General features: G+C 37.3%; 2 protein-coding genes across 3 annotated transcripts; one reads left to right on the top strand and one right to left on the bottom strand.

Annotated features, from left to right (window-relative positions):
- The first annotated feature begins 2,316 nt into the window (after positions 1–2,316).
- Positions 2,317–5,369, top strand: LOC112515374 (protein RTE1-HOMOLOG-like). 2 transcript variants are annotated; one of them, XM_025122155.1, is made up of 3 exons: positions 2,317–2,463; positions 4,049–4,323; positions 4,633–5,369. In XM_025122155.1, exons 2-3 carry the CDS (start codon positions 4,057–4,059, stop codon positions 5,056–5,058), a joined length of 693 nt encoding a protein of 230 aa, XP_024977923.1. In that variant the 5' UTR covers positions 2,317–2,463; positions 4,049–4,056; the 3' UTR covers positions 5,059–5,369. The 2 variants fall into 2 exon arrangements, with proteins under 2 accessions (XP_024977923.1, XP_024977924.1); XM_025122156.1 differs by lacking the exon at positions 2,317–2,463 and adding an exon at positions 3,244–3,268.
- Positions 5,370–12,215: 6,846 nt separating this feature from the next.
- On the bottom strand, positions 12,216–18,990 carry LOC112515061 (beta-galactosidase 3-like). The gene is made up of 19 exons (XM_025121679.1): positions 18,820–18,990; positions 18,612–18,707; positions 18,279–18,391; positions 18,089–18,155; positions 17,857–17,949; positions 17,428–17,571; positions 16,496–16,584; positions 16,111–16,216; positions 15,933–16,020; positions 15,550–15,668; positions 15,252–15,416; positions 14,982–15,160; positions 14,615–14,724; positions 14,420–14,529; positions 14,232–14,342; positions 13,881–13,994; positions 13,601–13,803; positions 13,032–13,368; positions 12,216–12,685 (listed from the first exon to the last, which is right to left on the bottom strand). Exons 1-19 carry the CDS (start codon positions 18,988–18,990, stop codon positions 12,560–12,562), a joined length of 2,541 nt encoding a protein of 846 aa, XP_024977447.1. The 3' UTR covers positions 12,216–12,559.
- Between the last annotated feature and the right edge of the window lie 704 nt (positions 18,991–19,694).

The following is a 19,694-nucleotide window of genomic DNA, read 5'->3' as shown; positions in this document are numbered from 1 at the left end:
TCTCAAATCTTATTTGTTAACAGTTGTAGCTACTGGACACTTATGTCTTATCCATTTAACCGCTTGTAATCGTCGATATCTCATATAAATATATGAACGAGAATATGTATATATAAGAACTTGATCTTACGGTGTTTAATATTAGAGTTTTCAATTGGATTATCTCAATACGAAATTCATGATACCTAAGGCAATAATGGTTAAATTATTGTAGTTGGAAAGCATTTTTTCTGTGATCCAATTGATTATCCGGTTCACATATATTCTTCAATCTCCATTTACTAACAAAGTTTTGTGACAATCTGACATGGTGTAACCGGGTGATAAAAATCCACTATCCCGTTCGATCTTTACTTTGACGCCTCGATTGAATGGAAGCCCCAAATAACATTATTCTAAAAAAGATATATATTTATTTGAAAGCCTTTTTTTATGTTGGAAAAGGGCTCATGGAAAGTACGTTCGGTTCAGCCCAGGCTAGGTCCCACATATTTACCAACCCAAAACTATTTGTTTTGTTTGAAAATGTATTTATTTATGTTGGAGATGACTCACACAAAGGTTTGTGGCAATCTGAGTGAGTTATGAGATCCTTAAAAATCAATGTTTGAGCCTATGCAAAATGTGTCTATAAGGGGTATTATGGGGTTATTTGCTCCTCATGCACGTGGCCTGAAGAGCCAGTGGTCGCAACGTGTGAGGGTTGGGTCACTATAGGCAAGCCCAAAGCCTATCCTAAGCCTTTCTAGGCACGTCCAATCATGTGAAACAACTCAGGGTCTCGTCCACCTTTCACGTCGCACCCGTTCCCCCATGTTGTACCCATCCCAACTGTTGCAATTAACAATGTCTATCCAAGCACACTCGAAAACTTGTCTACCTCACACGCCGTAGTTAGGAAGGCCTTGGCCAAGTCATGCCAAGCATTGATTGGTGCCCTGTGCACCCGCACGACGTAGTCAGAACTAACCAATGTCTGGTGCCTTGTCTATCTTGCATGACACCATTAGGAAGGCCTTAGCAAGCTAAATCAAACACATTCGGTGCCTTGTCCATCCACATGACGTTACCAGGAACGTCTTGGCCAATATTTGCAAAGCTAAGCCAAGCACAACACGTCTGATGCCTTGTCCACTATGCATGATGCTATCAGGAACGCCTTTTGTCTAAGCCTTTCCAAATCAAGCCAAACATGCATGGTGTCTTGTCCATCCCTGCACGACGCTATCAAGAATGCCTTGGCCAAGCCTTACCAATCAAGCTTATTGCCCTTGAATAAAAGTGAAAATAAATGAACTAAATATGCACTTTGATGTATATAGGACTAAGTTTGTAGCTTACTTTAAAATACATAATGGGAATGGGAGATACCACCGACATATTACAACCTTTTAATATAAAAGATAAGACGAAGAATAGAGAAGACATGCTCTATGTTTTTTTAGTACAAACTTTTAATATATAAGATGACACAAAATTCGAACCTAAAACGTCAAATATACAACAATTAAAAAGCCTTATATATTTTTCATTTTTAGGTAATGGGGGCCATCTTCTCCACATGGGTCCAGTACAATAGACCTCATCTTGAGGCTATGTTGTCTATTATTTTCGAGGGGGTCTACTCGTATGCTTAGTATTCTCCAAAAATTGTTACGACCAGTTGGTAAGCTAGGATATGTGGTTTAGGCCACGAAAACCATTCTTCCGTTGAGGACTTCCTTTGGTTGTTGGCATGCGATTATCGACATATAATAAAAGGTTTTAGACAACGACACTTTCATCATCTCCATCCAAGAAGTGACACACCTCTTCACTTTCGTAACCAACTTTCTTGAGTTTGTTGTTCCATCTTCATCTTCTTTATTATTGGTTGCTTCCAGCCACCACATTTTGTTTCGTGTCAACAACAAGTGACACTGGTCATCATTTAATAAGGAGATAGTAACACCATTACCATACTCTTTCGCCACGGCTTCAAAAAAATAAGACATTAATCTTTGTCACTATCTCTTCATAAAATGATGCATTCAAATTAAAATTCATTCCGCCCTCTGATCGATATCGAAAATTATGTTGTTTTCCAGCAATCGATTTTCAAAAAACCTGATAAAAAATTGCTCGTAACACGAGTTTCACGAAATTGAATCAAGGTTGAGATCATTATAAATAATATAGAAGAATTGAAGAAATGTAAAAAAAAAATCCACTTGATTTTAACACAGATGAAAAGAAATGGACTAATAGGCACTTTGACATATAATTCAGGGACTAAACTTGTAGTTTACTCTAAAATACATAATGGGATTGGTTGGGAGCTACCACCACAAATCCAGCATGATACAGGCTTATAATAGAAAAAAGAAGGGGGAAGAAGAGAGAGCTTGATCCGAGTCTTTTAGTACTGGATCTTGGTAAACCTATTAAGCTTCCAGTTCGAAGGTTTGTAGATCCGTAACGAAGGTATTCTCATTCTCCATCTCTAATTGCTGCAACTTTTAGACTCTGATTTTGCATTATTGATGTTCCAATTGCTAGATCTTGTTCAATCGAAACCAGATTCGGATTAGGGGGAAATGATTCGAGGCATTAGTTTGTTTGTTAAATCAATTCAGCATTGCAATGTGGATCATTTTCGGTTTTCTAGATGTCTGCCGAATGCCTGATCTTGTTATTTTTAGCGATGAACATGAAATATTGTACCGTTAATGTCGTTGCGATTACTGATCTCAGATGTTCCAAGTAACAACATATCGCTGATATATTATGAATCCAGCAAAGTGAACAGATATTGTAGATTGTTTAAAACGAATCCAGATATTACAATCTCGGCACGAAAATAAATGCAAGCAAATTATTGGGCAAGTTTCAATCCACGATTACATTTTTCTCCACCATTTTTCAGTAAGTTGCTAGCTGATAATAAGATAGAGTTCTAGTCCGCAACATTTCTTGTGGTTGTTAAAGTTTGTTCCAAAATTAATTTTGTCTCTTAGCACTCGCACAAAAATCTGATAGCCTTAATTTTGGTCCATAAGATTCTTATATTTTGTCAGTTTTTCATAAGATATTTGACAAATATAATAAAAAGTTATTTGATATGTTCAGTCAGACTTCGCCTCTATTATATGATGGACAGATGCAAGAGAGAGGACTAGGTGTATATTTCGAAAAGTGGTGATTTATGGTGCCATTCCCTATTGTAGAAGATGTAACTGTAAATGTTGTCTGCGTATATGAGCTGGATTGCTTCAAAGTGAACCCACAGGTTATAGAAAGTGGAGATACCAATCAAGAATTATACAACTAGTAAACTGGAAAATTTCTGTCAATGAGTGATTTGTTCCCATTAAGTTTATTGATGCTCAGATTTAGAGGTTTTGTTTTTAGAATGTAGATGAACACATGTGATGTAAAGTGAATGAAGGATAGTTGCACATGAGAATTGAGAAAGTGAGTAACAAAGGCTAAAAAACATCTTAGTGTGCTCATGGCAGGGTGATGTGTGCCAAATTTGTTGCAGAATAATCCATAGCACTAGTTGTGGTATCATGGCTTAAGAAATTTATAAGCCATGTTTGACTACCATAAGGTAGTTTATAAGCTAGCTTCATTTTCGAGCTTAATGAAAAAGCTGCATTGCTTCAGCCATAAGCTAACTTTTTGAAAAATTACTTCAAGTAGCGTTTCAACAAGCTTCAAGGGCCTTTTCCTCCCTTTTTCAATTATGCCACTTATATTTTTCCAATTAATTTTCCAGCATTTCCTTTTAGGTTATTTTACATTGTAATCTAGTTTATTGGCTAGTTTTTACCAAACATGATTAGTTTATCTACTAGCTTATCAGCCAACAACTGGCTTATCAGCTAGTTTGCCAAATCATAGCCGTAAATGGTAAGGTGGTATTGAATGTGATAGTGCACTTGTGGTCGCACTAAATTGAGGAACAATTTTGGAATTTCTAATCTGAACGTGCAGACTTGTTAGATAACTAGCAGAATTGAGCTTTGTTGGCAGCATGCAAACCTGATCAAGTTAATGATCGCAGATCTGGCGATGGAATCAGATACAGAACCTAAACAATTGATGATGGAGCATACTGCTCCAAATAGCATGCAGATTGATCCAACAAGAGCCCGCTTCCCATGCTGCATTGTATGGACACCCCTCCCGGTTATTTCATGGCTCCTCCCTTTTGTTGGTCATGTTGGGATAGGCCGCGAGGATGGAGTCATCCTGGACTTTGCAGGACCTAACTTTGTGTCTGTAGATAACTTCACATTTGGCTCTGTGGCTCGCTATATCCAAATAAGCAAAGAGAAGGTATACCTTGTGTTGTATGCTTTCAATGTACCTATTCTTTATTTTTTCTTACTTATTTTTCTCGTGCTTCGTTCACCATGGTAGTCTTTATTCCTACTACCTGTTTGTTCACACTTCTGCACAAGCTGGAGGTCTTCACAGAAATAGCCACTTTACTCTTTGGGGTAGAGGTCAAATCTGCTTACATCTCACCCCAACCCTCGAGAGGGATTTGCCGGGTCCGTTTAGTTTGGTTTTTGGTGTCTAATACTCTAACGTACTCGACCTATCTTTGTTAATTAATTTACTCAATGATCTCGCTCAAAACAGTGCTCTACCACTCGGGACCCTTTCACCACATACAGAAGCGAAGAAGAATTTAAGCTCGTAGAATCAGGAAAAAGCCAGTACACTTGGGACGATGCCTTGAAAAAGACCACACAAGAATACCAACACCAAACATATAGCATCTTAACTTGCAACTGTCACTCATTTGTGGCCAACCATCTTAACCGTTTGGAATCCCAGGCCAGTGGGTGGAACGTGGTGAATGTTGCAGCTTTAATTCTGTTCAAAGGGCAGTGGGTAAACACACCATCTATGGTTCGATCTTATCTCTCATTCATGGTCGTTTTCTTCATGGGTATCACATTTGGAGGTGCGCACTTTCTAACTTTCTTGGCATTCGTGGTGTTTCTTCTATTTGGATGGTATCTTTGTGGTACATACTATTTCAAAAACATCATACAGCTTTAGTAGCTTTGTGACTTACAGAATCATTGAATTATACTTCTAGTTCTTGTGGTATAATCAACCAATCAGATTGACTGAAAATGACAACATGGCTATTTCCAAACGTTTTTAAGGAATCTGATTGGTTTGTTTATAAGATTAAAAGATACAATCATTCTGTTTATAGGTCTGGTTTCATGTTGTAACATGTTGTAACATGTTGTTTTGCCAAATATGTTTTGTGATCAAACATTTCTTTGTAATGCAATATGTACCTTGTAGTGTAAAGAAGCATTGAAAATGCATGTGATACTACAGATTATGCTCTTGAATTTTATAGCTGATAATTCATAAATACAGCTATATAAATATTTTGACATGGAAGCGTATGGAAAGAGTGAGTTTTTGTCATATGTCCCATGTCGCACCAAACGTGGAACAATTAGTTTTGTCCTATCCGGTCCAATGCATTGTACCAAACACAGCCTAAGAGTTCAGATTTTGTATGGAACTATGCTTAAAGTTTCCTTTTTTGCATTTAATCTTCTATTTGGTTTGGTTAGAGTCATCTCTTTTTTTCTCTATATTCATATTGTCTTTTTCCAAGTTGTGTTTTTTTGGTTTTCTTTTTTGATTTTAATGCTCACCTGTGTAATTTGCTCATCCCAACCTTGGTTAACCGGTCGGTCCCTACCTCCACATCCCCTAACCAGTCCCTGTCCAGGTCAGTGTACAAGAGAAATACCGTAACTTGTAGTAACTGGTCCTTTAGGTCAGTCCACCTAACCAATTTGAATTTTTAACTATTTTTTTTATATATTTACTGTTTTTTTATAACACTATTATTAACTATTTTTTCTTTTGTTTTGTGTATTATATAGTAAGTTATTAACGTTGCTTTTCAATATTAGTTCTAGTACTTTATAACATTAAACATGGGAAATATAAAATGTTTACTACAAATAATATTTTATTTATTTGATCATAAATACCAAAAAAACCCATACCTGGTCAGGCCATGTATACCGGTCCTCGAAGGCTCGGTCTATAACCCTTTTGCTTCTGCTTCCCTGCTGACTATTGCTATCACCTTAATTGACTGGCCGGCTAGAAAAATACCAAAACTGGCCTGCCCGACTGGTCCAATGTGGCTCGTTGACCACTCCATCTTCGCGACATGAGCCTGGCGACCACAGGTTGACACTCTAGGTCACATGTAACATGCCTAGAGTTGACCTGTATGACTTTGTTACAGATTATGGTCGTTATCGTCCATTTCTAACCCGTTTCTCTCCTTATGCTTTTTGCATTAAACATTAAAACAACAATTTAATAGCATTTATGTATCACTTTTGGGTAATCTGAGTGTTGTGGTTGTAATCACTTGGATAATGTCCTGGATTGTGGTTGGAATCACTTTCCAAATACTATATTTTCAACCTTATGTTGCCAAAATTAGTACTAGGTTAATCCAAAAAATTCATATACAAATTAAGGCACAAACTCGTGTATATATATTCACTAGATCAATCATTTATGTATTTATAAGAGAGATCGATAGTTTCAGACAGTTAGGAGGTTAACATGTAACTCCATGGCAGTTACAACCTCTTACATATAAGATTGAGTGATGGTTACAACCGACTCAGAAGCTCTGTCAGAAGCACCAGCTCAGAAGGACCGAATTCAGGACTTAGAAGCTTTGAGCCAAAAGCTCAGAGGCTCTGCGTCAAGACTTGGTAGCTGAGTGGACTCAGAAGCTCCGAGTCCAAAGCCTCCGATTCATGCTTAGGCAAATTTTTCTAAGTTTCAGCACAAACTGCAGGAAGGTTTCCAACCTTCTGAATTCCACCTAAAATGTCTCGAAACTTAAATTTTCTCGATAAAATCCATAGAACCATTGCCAGGGGCACTGCCACTAGGATTCTGCAAGCCCCTTGACACGTGCCTTATGCCGATCTAAGGTGACAGAGGCAAGGCAAGATTGGTGAATGTGCTCCCCACACCTCCTAACTCACACTGTGTTTACGTTATCACCTACATCAATTTCAAGTAAATCACATTTATACCAAATGATTGATGACACTAAAATCGTTAACAGTCTTGCTATCTTTCACATGTAACATGCTGAGAGTTGACCTGTTTGACTTTGTTACAGATTATGGTCGTTATCGTCTATTTCTAGCCCATTTCCCTCCTTACTCTTTTTGCATTAAACACTAAAACAACAATTTCATAGCATATTATGCATCAATTTCGGGAGTAGATATGATATATGATTTCTTGATGATATATGATTTTTGTTATCATTATGATAATACTTGTCACCATAGGATTCAAACTGGAATTAAATGAACTGAAGTCCAAGGAGTAGATATGTCATTATGAAAGTATATGTCTATGTCACCCCAATATTCAATCCAGAAATAAGTTATTTAACCAAGACATCAAGAATGGGTTTATGTGCATGACAGATGTTGCTTCTGGCTGCTGCAGTATCTGCGATGGAGAGGAACACACCATTGATGATCGACGGACGCTGAATACTGAAGTTCTAAGAATTGTAACATTTGTTATCGTCTTTGCTCATCAGCAGCCCCGTTACAGAATTTGGGTTTGATGAGTACTTATCAAGTTATATTGATCACCACATAGCCCTACTGGATCAAAGAGAAAGTTATTGTAATTCATGAGTATCATGGGGATCATGGTGATAGGGTTAGTGGATGCATGATCAAAGAAGTCTGAGCATCATGAACAATATTCGGGTAGAATGGGTAATGATCAAGATTTTCAATCTTGTAAATTTTCGATCTTGTTCTTACATGATCACTTTTATTCCCCAATGCTAATGCAACTCTCAATTGTAGTTTAGATAAATTGTTCAGGGAATCAAACCACGTTGGGAATTCGGCTTCCAAGTTCTTCTTCGATCTTGATGTTTTTTTTCCTTAAAGAAATCAAAATACATTATATTTTTGATCGAACTTCCCAAGGCTCCATAGTGTTTCTTTCGCACCATGGAGCCTGGGAAAGTTCGATCCCGTATATGATGTATTTGATTTCTTTAAGAACGGGAAGATCGAGATCGAAGAAGAACTCGGAAGCCGCATACCCTAGTGGTCTGATTTCCCGAACGATTTATCTGAACGACAATTATGGGAGTTTGCATTAGTGTTGGGAAGTAAATTGATCATGTTAAAACCAAGGTCGAAAATTTCCAAGATTCACAATCTTTCATTACACATTCTACCCGCATATTGTTCATGATGTTCAAACTTCTTTGATCATGCCTTCACTAAACCCTATCACGATGATCCTCATAGATTACAACAACCTTCTCTTTGATCTAGCCGAGCCACATGGTGATCAATACAACCTGATTAAGCACTCATCAAACCCTAATCTTGTAACGGGATTGTGTTGAGCAAAGACGATAACTAGTGCTACAGTTATGAGAACTTCAACATTCAACCTCCGCTAATCATTTATAATGTGTTCCTTTCCACCGCATATGTTGTAGTAGCATTTGTCATGCACATCAACCAATTATTGATTTCTTGTTAAATAGCTTATCTGACACCCCTAAATAACTTATTTTTATTCAATTTTTTGGTGACGTATTTACTTGTTAAATAGTTCATTTTATTTCCGGTTATCCATTTATTTTAGCATTTTGTGAAGGATTGTGTGAGAAAGGAAGTTATGGTGAAAAAATATATGAATCCTTGATCATTGTTAATCTCATATTCTCTTATGATTTGCGTTTTAAAAGGGAATTAAGATGCATCTCATTAGTGTTGACGTTTAATTAGGATCGATCCAAAGGTGGAGGTCTTTTTTTACGTTTCTCACCATAACTTTTTTTCTCACCGGATTGTAACCCTTCCTTTATCTATAATTATAGATGTCGACTAATGTTTATAAGAGAGAAGAAATAGATTAGAGCATCCATAAGTGGTTACTTTTTGAAGTTTTTTTCTACGAGGTTCTTATAAGATAACATTAGGGTGAGTGCTTCTTATAAGACCTTAGTTGGTTTTTTTAGTTTAGTTTTAATAAGTTCATAAAGATGGTTTATTAAATACATATTTTACAAATAAGGTGAACCATCGTATAAGAAGTAAAGTTAAAGTAAGAAGCGTAAGAAGAGATTTGGATGTATTTTTGATCACCTTTAATTTCAAACCTACCCATGCGCTTAATATGGGGATAGATCCGGTGCATCTCATCTCGGTGTGCATCCAAAGATGGAGATCTTTTCTTATGCTTATCACGTTAACTTTCACTCTCACAGAAATCGAACTGACATATAAAACGTTAATTAGCAATTATAAAATTATTTATAATGTTGGTGGTTGTTTTTTTTTTCAAATAGATAAATCGAGGATATTTGATTTTTTAAAGGTATAGGGTTTTTGTTCATTAAGTAAAATATTAGGGCATAAATTGAAGGGAAAAAAGTGGTAAAAAGATGATAGAGCTTATTGAGACGTTATTTTATGTTATATTTGATAAACTAGTTGATGGTTGATAAGTTATCTGGTAGTTGAAAAAACTGATGAATTAATCATGTATGAAAACTAGTTGATGAATCTAAAATAATCAAAAAGAACATATTAACAAAATTAAGTAATTCTGAACCATTTCATAATATAATAAAAATAAATAACTTTATAATATGTTAATTAACGCAAACTAGATGGTAAAAAATAATAATATAATAATATGTTAGTTAATAGATTTTCAATTTGATTATATATTCATGGAGGGGTTCAAACGAGAGCACTCATGTTTTACTAAAATGTAGAGTATTTCTAAGCATAAAAGATAACACTGTTTGCAGAAAAGTGATTCAAGAAAACATGAATACTTGACTTATTTGATGTACCCACCGAAGGATTTCTTTAGACATATATTCAATTATATCTTATAGGAAAAACTGAATTTAGTAAGTCAAAAGAATGATAGATAGAGATTAAATAAACACGTGGATATAATATAAAACAATATTAGTTTAGGAGAACAAACCAATTAAATAAACACGTGAATCAAGACTTTATCGTAGCAATTGACATAATTTTTTCAGATGGTTTGTGATGCTTATTACCTTCAAACCTAGAAATTATCTCCAATATACTGTGAGGAAGTTTAGAAACACAAGAACCTCTGAAAGATCAGTCCTTCAAAGAAATGAAAAGGAACTCACCAATTAGAGACATGATTATCTTGAAGAAATAAAAGGAAATGAAACTTACGAGCCATAACTTGGTCCGTCAACCAAATGATCCAACAATCACAAAATTTTTAAGGAATAAAATATGCTGACGAACTGCTCAGTCTGCTTGATGATAAGTGATAACGTGTTCCTTGAAGGGTGGGTGGTGAGGGGAGGATTACGTCGATTGCAGAGGAATCGAGAGGGAGCAGAGATGGAGAGAAATCAACGATCGTGGAAAGAGGAAGGAGAGAAATAAGGGATCATGGGCACAAGGGGTTGGTAAGTAGCTTTAGGGGGTGTATGGGATTGCTTATGTTAGGTGTTTTTTGATTTATTTTAGTCTGACACCGATGATAAGTTAAATGCTAGTGTTTGGATGAGGAAAAATAAAACTGCTTATACCGGTGCCAAACCGGTAATAAGCAGTTTTTGATAAGTTAATTCTTTTTGACTTATGAAAAACTGCTTATTACCGGTTTACCATTTTAACCCTGTTTTATAATGTTAGTTAATTATTAATTTTATGATATAACCGGTTTACCATTTTGTCAAAGAAATTATTATAAAAGATGAAAAATAAATTTTTACATGTTAAAAAATCAAACAAGTCAATAATATGGAAGACTGTCTTTTTTGGTCATTTTATATATATAAGTAAAATTTGTCAAACATTAGAAAACAACTTATCAACTTATTGCTTTTTGGTACCACTATAAGCTAATCTAAACACTTTTTACAAAACTACGGTTTGATACCACATAAGTTAATAAGCACTTTTACAAAAAAACATAAATTGTTTTAAATAAGCAAATCTCAAACACCCCCCTTAGTATATGTACATTAAACTTAAAAAGTTATACCTAATAAAAGAAAATCACGACTCCTTTTTGTAATTTAGTATTACATATAATGGTTTCATTTTCTAAAAACCCAAATTTTCATTCCAGCTAATCCAATGGGAATGAAAATTCATTCCCATTTTCATTCCTTGTTATTTGATAAATTAGCTCAAATGACCATTTTCCTCGTTCAAATTTGCCTACTAACTATTTCTCTCTCGGGTTGACCAAAATATCACTACATCCACAATACGCAGATCCGCAATATTGAGAACCTAGCTAAAAGACAACAAAAAATATCAAATTCAACTAGTTTATCGTCGCAATTGCGGACCTGACCGTCACAATTACATATCTCGCCGTCGCAATTTGTGTTGAATTTTTGTTCTTTAGCTAGGTCCACAATGGATATTGCGGAAGTAGTGACATTTGGGTCAATTCGGGAGAGAAATGGTTAGGAGGCCAATTTGAATGAGGGAAATGGTTATTTAACTCTAGGATTACTGTTATTTTCTTTCACATTTTCATTTCCCTACCTGAACGAAACAACCGCTTTAACTGCAGCGGTAATCTACAAAGACCAACCGGAACTACGAGAACTTGCAAAGACACCTGCTTTGTCCCGCCTCAGCGGGTTATCCTCAGCGGCGTGCCGTTAATGCCAACCTCCAGTGCCACGAATAAAAAAGTCAGAGGCAACCCATGAAAATGACAAAACGGGAGATGGTGATTACAGTCGATCTAACTGCCCATGAAACCAAATCAGGGACGAACCAACGGATGGCGATACCAAACCCCTCGAAAAAATTGATCAACATGACGCCGACCAAGGCAAAGCCTATTACGACAACATCATAGAACAAGTTAATGGCGATGCTGACCAAACCACCCAAGACATCGACAACGCCCATGTAAGTCGAGATCCAGAGGGGTACCAAGAGCTTAGGCCGTCAAGAAACCGCAAGCAGTGAGTGAGTCAGATATGGAAGATCACAAGGCATGTAGGCATGGACGTCCGTTGGGTCAAGAAACCGAAGCAAACCCGTCAACCGATAAGTCATGGGATCGATTCTCGTTCACCATATAACATAGAAAGAAAAAGACACAAAAGTAGATTGTTTGAGAATATATTTTCATTAAAAACTGCACACAATTAACTTAAAAAAAGTTCAGTAATAGGATCCATTCCTAAACCTGAACCTAAATCCCCCCATCTTAATGATCATACAAACAACTCCAAATAAATCACACCAAATATTCGGGTAAATCAACGCCAACTGGTTCTACTTTCCGGTCAAAAACGCCAGACGACCAGGACTTGGATCGATCCATCACGAAGCTCGCAATTTAGAACTCCTGGGATCTTCACTAATATACACCCTACCATAGCCAATAAATAAAGCTACCCTAATCACAAATTTGTCGATTAGTATTTCTGTTTCGTGTTTCTTTCGTCTTCTTGCACTCAACCCCGTGAATTCGGAGCACAAACAGCTTCGACGGTTAATCGTTTCAGTTTGTTCGGGCACGGGTCTTGACCGAAGTTGCTGTTCGCTATGGTCACCGCACATGTCTCTTTTCCTATGCATTTCTGCATAGCACATCCCAAATCATCAGCCATTTTACATGGGTACAAGTTTTTATACCATTAGGATACGTGAAACCCTTTTAAATTCTCTCTAAACGGGCCTTTACAGAGGACCAAAAATTGTCGTCAAATCTAAAGGCGTTGCAAAAAGTTAATATGACGAAGTTGGGCAACCTAACAAGTTCTATCCACGAAGATGGACAAACCCAACACGACACAAAAAGTAAATCGTTCTATTACCCTTTTTATACGACACTTTTAAAATGTGTCATAATAGAACACTTTTGAGAAGTGTCGTAATAATGCAGCTTTTATTAGGACGGTTGGTGTTGAGAGCAACAAGTAGTACCTTTTGAACGACATCATACGATGCAGGCGAATGGCAAGTTCCTTGTTGGAACGTGCCGCAGGTTCCCAACGGAGTTCCGAAGCTCGCGAATTTAATGGCGGAAATGGTTAGACCAGGACCGCAATGGAGATGAACCTTTGGTCTACGGAGCTCTTGTGTCTTACCATAGCTTTCAATATGCCAGTCCTTGATGTTCGGGTGATATTCAAACATATCAGCGCATACAGTTGTCATCGATCGCTTCACCAACGATATCCGAGTGGGATCTCCCCCCAGTTCTTCAAAAAGCACCAACGAGTTCTCCGTTGGTTTTAACCATGATCGAGGCACGTGGTACCTGCAAGATTTACAACGTCCCTTGTTATTACATGTTACTACAACAAAATCGGCTTTAAACCCAGAAATGTCTAAATGACGTAAAATAATGCTCGAGTTTATAGGACTAAACAATTGTACATCATATGTAAAAGTGTTGCAATAAGTTTATAAGACGCTTCTTTGGCGTCTTAACAAGTATTTTAGGACACTTCTAAAATAAAACATCCTATTAATTTCTTAGGAGATGCTACCATCGTTGGGTCGGTTGACCACAACCGAGTTGACACTTGGGTGGGCGGTAAGATCCAGCATAATGGCATCCTTGGCAATCACCGGTAGCGTAGGCGGTCCAGTATCTTCCGATGCTTTGACCGTTGATCCACACTTGACCTTTGCCCATACTGGTCATGTCTAAAGCCAATGGCTCGTCTCCTGCAGGTGCATTGAAGGAAGCCTGCAAAAGATTTCACGAGGTTAGCCGTTAGCCTGCAAAAGATTTTGTGATCATGTTCAAGTCATTGTGAACGATACCTTGTGCCATGTTAGCGGCTGTTGCTTTTGAGCGATAAGAGAACCCTGCAACCATTCAACGGACGACATGCGGTTCGTCGAAATAACGTCCATGGCCTCACCTTTCAGCCCGACCTGTTAAAACATAAATCGAGCAATCCAAGATGGGTTTTTTAGGTCCAAGATGCGGAATATACGGTACTCACTCCGTTCTAAAACAAGTGTCCACTTTCAGAAGTGTCTGCTTTCCAAATCCACCCTCAGTTATGAGATGGAGAAATTCAATACTCCATAAATTGTCGTTTACTTAATTAAGAAGTGTATTAATCACATACGGAAGTAATTGGTAGCGGAAACATAAGTGTATCAGACCTGGTAGGTCCATTTTGCCCACGATAAATCTTGTTTTCCTTGGTCGAGACCATAAAGTGCGACTGGACCCATGACGCCCGTTTCCCATGTTTCATAATGCCCGCCGATGTTCTTCAAGAAGTTCAAAAGTTAACGTTAGAATCGATTAAAGGGCACGTTTTTTCGTGTGACTTGGAGAAGGAACTAACCGGCAATCCCATGGCAACGCTAAGTAGTGATATTTTGTTATTTCCGGGCCGGAGATTGACGTTTTCTTTGTACGTAATTCTCCTATTTTCTCGTGTTCCAAAAGCCGAACCTATATATACACGTTTTCAACTTTTAATATGATTCTTTGATTAGATCACTTGTTTTTATCTAAAAAAATAATCTCATTACCGCACCTGAAAGTTCTCCGTTTATATACACGTGAAGAGCATGGCCCGTTGATTGCACCAAGAGTTTGGGACGCTCCCCACCTCGCAAAAAGGATTCGGTCGAACCAATCTCGACACTGCAAAATTCAAAACACGTTCTTTGAGACTCATACCGAACAATGGGGTAAGATTTGTAAATTACTAAACTGCCCATGTCAAATTAAGAGCCCTAAAACCTTCCATATTCTTTATCCCGTCTACCTCACTCTGGCCCGTCCCATCAACTTATCCCGATTCATTACCAAATTGGTTGAGTTGGAACCCTCGATGCTAATTGCTAAAATAAACCGATTTTTTTGTATCAAGAGGGCACGTTAGAAATGACAAAACTTACTTCGTTGTATACCAAAGATAATCACTATTATCTCTAGTGACATTAACTTGCTCCAATAGACCCGAAGTAGTGAAAGTCGAACTATCGTCAACAGTGGTTGTATCTTCATTATACGTCTCCCATGAGAACAGCTCGGCATTGGTCGGTAACATTTCCATTTGCGTTGATTGAACTCCGACCTGCACCAGTTTTACAACGATTAAACACATGAACAGAAAACTCCCGAAACTCCAATAAATCGGGAAAAAGAAAGTAAACAAATTTGCATACTTTAGCAGTATTGAAGACAACATTGCTGCAATCCGGAAGGATACTGATGGACCAAGGCGGCAAAGTATAGTGCATGTTATTAAACATCACTTTCGCAGCGTTGTTTGTGTTGTAGTTTGCAAGAAAAGCCGCACAGTGCCCCGATTTGGACGAGAATACGTGCGCCTGGAAAACACGAGTTATTTAGTATGGTTGTAGGGTCTGGGAGGGTAAAAATGTAAAGCAGATTGTTTCCGAGAAGACCCCAACACGCGAAAAAGGTTCAAGTAATTAAAATTAAAATTTGAAAGATGAAAACCTGCTGAAGGTTTCCCAAAGAAGTGATGGTAGGATCTGCCGAAACCAAAGCGGGCTCACATTGCTTGATAGCCTTGTGAAGCTCCTTCAAATGCCCGTATTTTGGTTGTCTGATCAAGCCTGTAAAATTTGAATCATTGAGACAAATATATGAACGGGGATCACAAGAAAGAGTTGTACAATTCGAATTTTGAGACCAACATAAACCTAACAAACCCAGTATATTCACTCGAATGCAGAGTCTGGGGTTGGGTGGGATGTATGCAGACCTGTCTTCTACCCCAAAAGGTAAAACGGTTGTTTCTGTGAAAACCCCCATAGTTCAAACTGATACGGGTTTTATGCTAAAGTTTAAAATGTGCTTCTAGAAGTTTCTAAACTCACCATATTCATCAAGTGGAGCATCATAGTCGTAACTGGTAGTGATGAAAGGGCCTCCAGCAGAGCGGCCAAAATTCGTTCCTCCATGGTACTTTTTATCAAAGATGAAGAATTTATTTTTAGCGAATATATCACGGTTTGGATTTCAGGATAACTATGGAAATGAGTGCGTAATACCAACCATATAGTAGTTAAAGAACGATCCACCCTTCTGTATAAATCGAGCAACACCAAATGCCAAATCTTGCACGGGTCGCTCGTGGATTGGACCACCGAACTCCGTGAACCTGTGAATAATATAAAGAGAGAGCGGTTTAATCACTAAAATATATTCTCGGTGGTGTTACAAATGAGAAACAAAATTTTGGTATCCCAAATCCAATGTCACCGGAATCTCCACCAATCATGTGAAGCCATATCATCGCTTTGTTGAGGAGAGTAAATAAAAAGATGAATTATATCAACAAAAAAAAAATAACAACGTGGCTTCACATGATTGGTGGGACAGGGAGGGGAAATGGGAATTTTTTTATTCACAAACAAGAGGCCGCCACGAAATTACATACCATCCACTCCAAGCCTCGGTCCAAATGGTCGGTTTGTAGGGCTTGTTCGGGGAGAAAGCGTCACAATAGAAACCGTTGCATGTGTTAATCTGCCATCATAAAAAGATCATATCAAACAATTTACAAACCATTTGGGTTCAAAACTCGAAAACAAACTCAAATAGTTAAAGTCTAGCTGGATTTTCGGAACTAGCAGCACAACACACAAAAGGGTTCACCAAATCAAGCAAAAGTACAAATTTGGGTTGGACCATAAACAAGGTCGGGCCAGCCCGCCAAGCCGTACCGGGCTCAGACCTATTTGCATGGCCCAAAGCCAACCCTTTGCTAGATGCTATAAGGACAGTTATCAACTTAAATATAATAATCTCAGGGAGATCTCCCTTTATTGGCAACTGACAAAGGGAAAAGAGATGCCCATTGACCAATTATTATTCTATTCCCTCATCAATCAAATGTATAAAACAATTAAGATCAAGAAAACTACTCGTTCTGCGTTCTGCAAAACGAGTATCACACCACACTCTAAAGTGCCTCCATAGTACTGGTGCCGATGGCCACGTGGGACCACTCATTCTGCAAGAATATCCACCTCCTTACCAGCTAGGCTAAAACCGCAACGAGTATGACACCACACTCTAAAGTGCCTCCATAGTACTGGTCCCACGTGGCCATCGCTGATGGCCAGGTGGGACCACTAACTCTGCAAGAATATCCACCTCATATGAAACACCAACTTTTAATTCTCAAATAAAGTTGATTTTTGTAGACTAGGATCCAAGATTTAAACACTTTCTTGAAGATAAATCTGTCTAGTCATGACATCTTGAAATTGAAAAAGGTATAAATGTTTCAAATCTTTGCATGTGACCGAAGGACTAGTTTATTGAATAAAAACAAATGAATCCGAGTCGAGTTATAGCGGTGCTTACAATAGGATCTGGGGCATCATCTTGTTTGCACATGACCCATGGGACACCGGTACCCAATCCAACGGCCAGATTTGCAGCCCAAGTCATGTAGTTATGTCCAGCACCTCCAAGTGACTTCCCTATGGACCCATATTCATTCTCAATCTGCACCGAACCACGTTATAATCACATATTTACATCGTTTTCCATTAACCCATTACAAAAAATCAGATCTTCAATCCTCACACCCTCTGGGAATTTTCCCAACTTTTACTTTTACGGCTACAGGGGATTTTCTTGGTACCACCTGAGGATTTCGCTGGCTGTTATCTTTAGGACCGTTAAAAAAATGGATCTTTAAGAATCCAAAGCAATGTACAACTTCAACTGCAGAAGGTACAAGTCAGTACAGCATTATTGGTCAAGATTTGACCTGGGAACAATATTTACCTGAGAGAGGATTATTGGGCCTCCTTCAGATTCAAACAATTTTTCACTCTTCATCATGTTCACAATCTTCTCAGTGAAACCCTTCATTTCCCTCTGCAAAAATAGTTATCATAGCTTAAAAATCAGAAAAAAAAAGGCTAAATCTTTTCACATTTTACATGCATTTTCTTTTAAAATTACAACAAAAAGATCAAAATATGAAATTGAACAAGAAAATTTGGACAATTGTGACCTTAAATGGCTCATTATCAGTTCTGAAGCTAATGCCAGGAACATACTTGAGCCAAACTGGGAATCCTCTGCAAGAATCAACACCAAATGACCCTTTTAGTAATTTCACATAGTATTAACCATTAAGCCCTAATGAACCCTAAAAAGAATGGAGGTATGAAACAGATCTGAAAAAAATATTAAAAAAATACCCAAAATTCCATTCAGCACAAACATAAGGTCCAATTCTTAGATGAGCATAAAGCCCTGCTTTTTGCACTGTCTTCAAGAACCTCACCAAATCGTATCTCCCTTCAAAATTATACTGAGTTTCACATGCAAACAAAAACATCAACAATTAAACAGAAAAACAGAGCAAAAAGAAGTATGATTTTGTAATTTGTACTAAAAATTTGCATAAATTAGCAAAATAGGTTAAAACCCAAAAAGAAATGTTGAAAATAAGAGCAAAAACAGACTGAAATCTGCATCAAAAATCAACCCATAAACCCTAAAAACCAAGAAATAAAGAAAGAGTAAAGTACATTGCCCTGAGAAGGTTCATGAACATTCCAAAACACATAAGTTTCAATCACATCAAGGCCTCCATCTTTAGCTTTCATTATAAGATCTTCCCACATCTGCAACAACAACAAACAACAACAAAAACCCCATAAATTGAAGTTGATCCAAACCCACATTTTGCCCATAAAATTATCTGAAAATGGGAATAGTTTTGAAAGAGCAGTGCACCTCAGGGGTACTTCTAGGATAATGTATAGAACCAGAAATGAGGATTCTTCTTTGACCATTGATGACAATGGCTTTGCTATCATATGTCACACTACCTTCAATCACTTGAACACCCATTTGGATTACAATCAAGAACAGCAAAACCCATTTGGAAACCGAGTTGGTTTCCATGATTTTGGGTCTAGATCGAACCAGAATTCCAATTCCTAAGCAGAATAGAGAGAGAGAGAGAGAGAGAGAGAGAGAGAGAAGTGGGTGGGATGAAGAAGGAAGTGAGGAGCTGAAAAGGGGGTAATATTGTTTGGAAAGATCACCTCCACACCGACATCTATGGTGTGTATGGATACACCCTTTTTATTTATTAAATAAATATACACACAGGTGGGTGCTTTTCTTTGCATCGTGCGTACAATAAGATTGAAATCTTGGTTCGTATTAAAGAATTGTTTAACTTGTGTCTTTAATAATGGCGTAAGCCAATTGTTCTTTCTGGATTTATATACAAAAAGTCGTGATTTTTACTTTGTTTTTTATATGGGTATGTTATGATACATTAATAGATGAACAAAACGTTTTAGGGTAATAATATATATACGATTCTTTAAACGTATAAATCTTTGTTATTGTTTTTTAGCATAAACAGTACCTTAATGAATTTAATTATGATTCAAATGCCTAAAATACAACAAGCATGTAGTATAAGATGGTGTTTGTTTTTGGGAAAAATACAATAAAAATCAATGGACTTTCTTGTTTGGAATGATTAAGTCCTTAGATTTTTTTTTGGAACAAATAAGTTCTTGGACATTTCAAAACATGTTAAATAATTCCTTGGACAATTTTTTGGAACAAATAAGTCCTTGGACATTCCAAAA

This window comes from Cynara cardunculus (genome assembly GCF_001531365.2).
Source record: "Cynara cardunculus var. scolymus isolate 2C chromosome LG 7, CcrdV1, whole genome shotgun sequence".
Classification (NCBI taxonomy): domain Eukaryota; kingdom Viridiplantae; phylum Streptophyta; class Magnoliopsida; order Asterales; family Asteraceae; genus Cynara; species Cynara cardunculus.
This window is presented reverse-complemented; position numbering and strand designations above follow the sequence as displayed.

Excerpts from the sequence above, each read along its gene's own strand:
- LOC112515061 (XM_025121679.1), bottom strand. The coding sequence starts at position 18,990 with ATGGAAACCAACTCGGTTTCCAAATGGGTTTTGCTGTTCTTGATTGTA. Across the intron at positions 18,392-18,611 it reads ATGAACCTTCTCAGGGCAAT|TATAATTTTGAAGGGAGATA; the intron begins GTACTTTACTCT and ends TGTGAAACTCAG. Across the intron at positions 14,725-14,981 it reads TATCTTTGGTATACAACGAA|TGTCGAGATTGGTTCGACCG; the intron begins GTAAGTTTTGTC and ends TGAATTTTGCAG.
- LOC112515374 (XM_025122155.1), top strand. The coding sequence starts at position 4,057 with ATGGAATCAGATACAGAACCTAAACAATTGATGATGGAGCATACTGCT. Across the intron at positions 4,324-4,632 it reads TCCAAATAAGCAAAGAGAAG|TGCTCTACCACTCGGGACCC; the intron begins GTATACCTTGTG and ends CGCTCAAAACAG.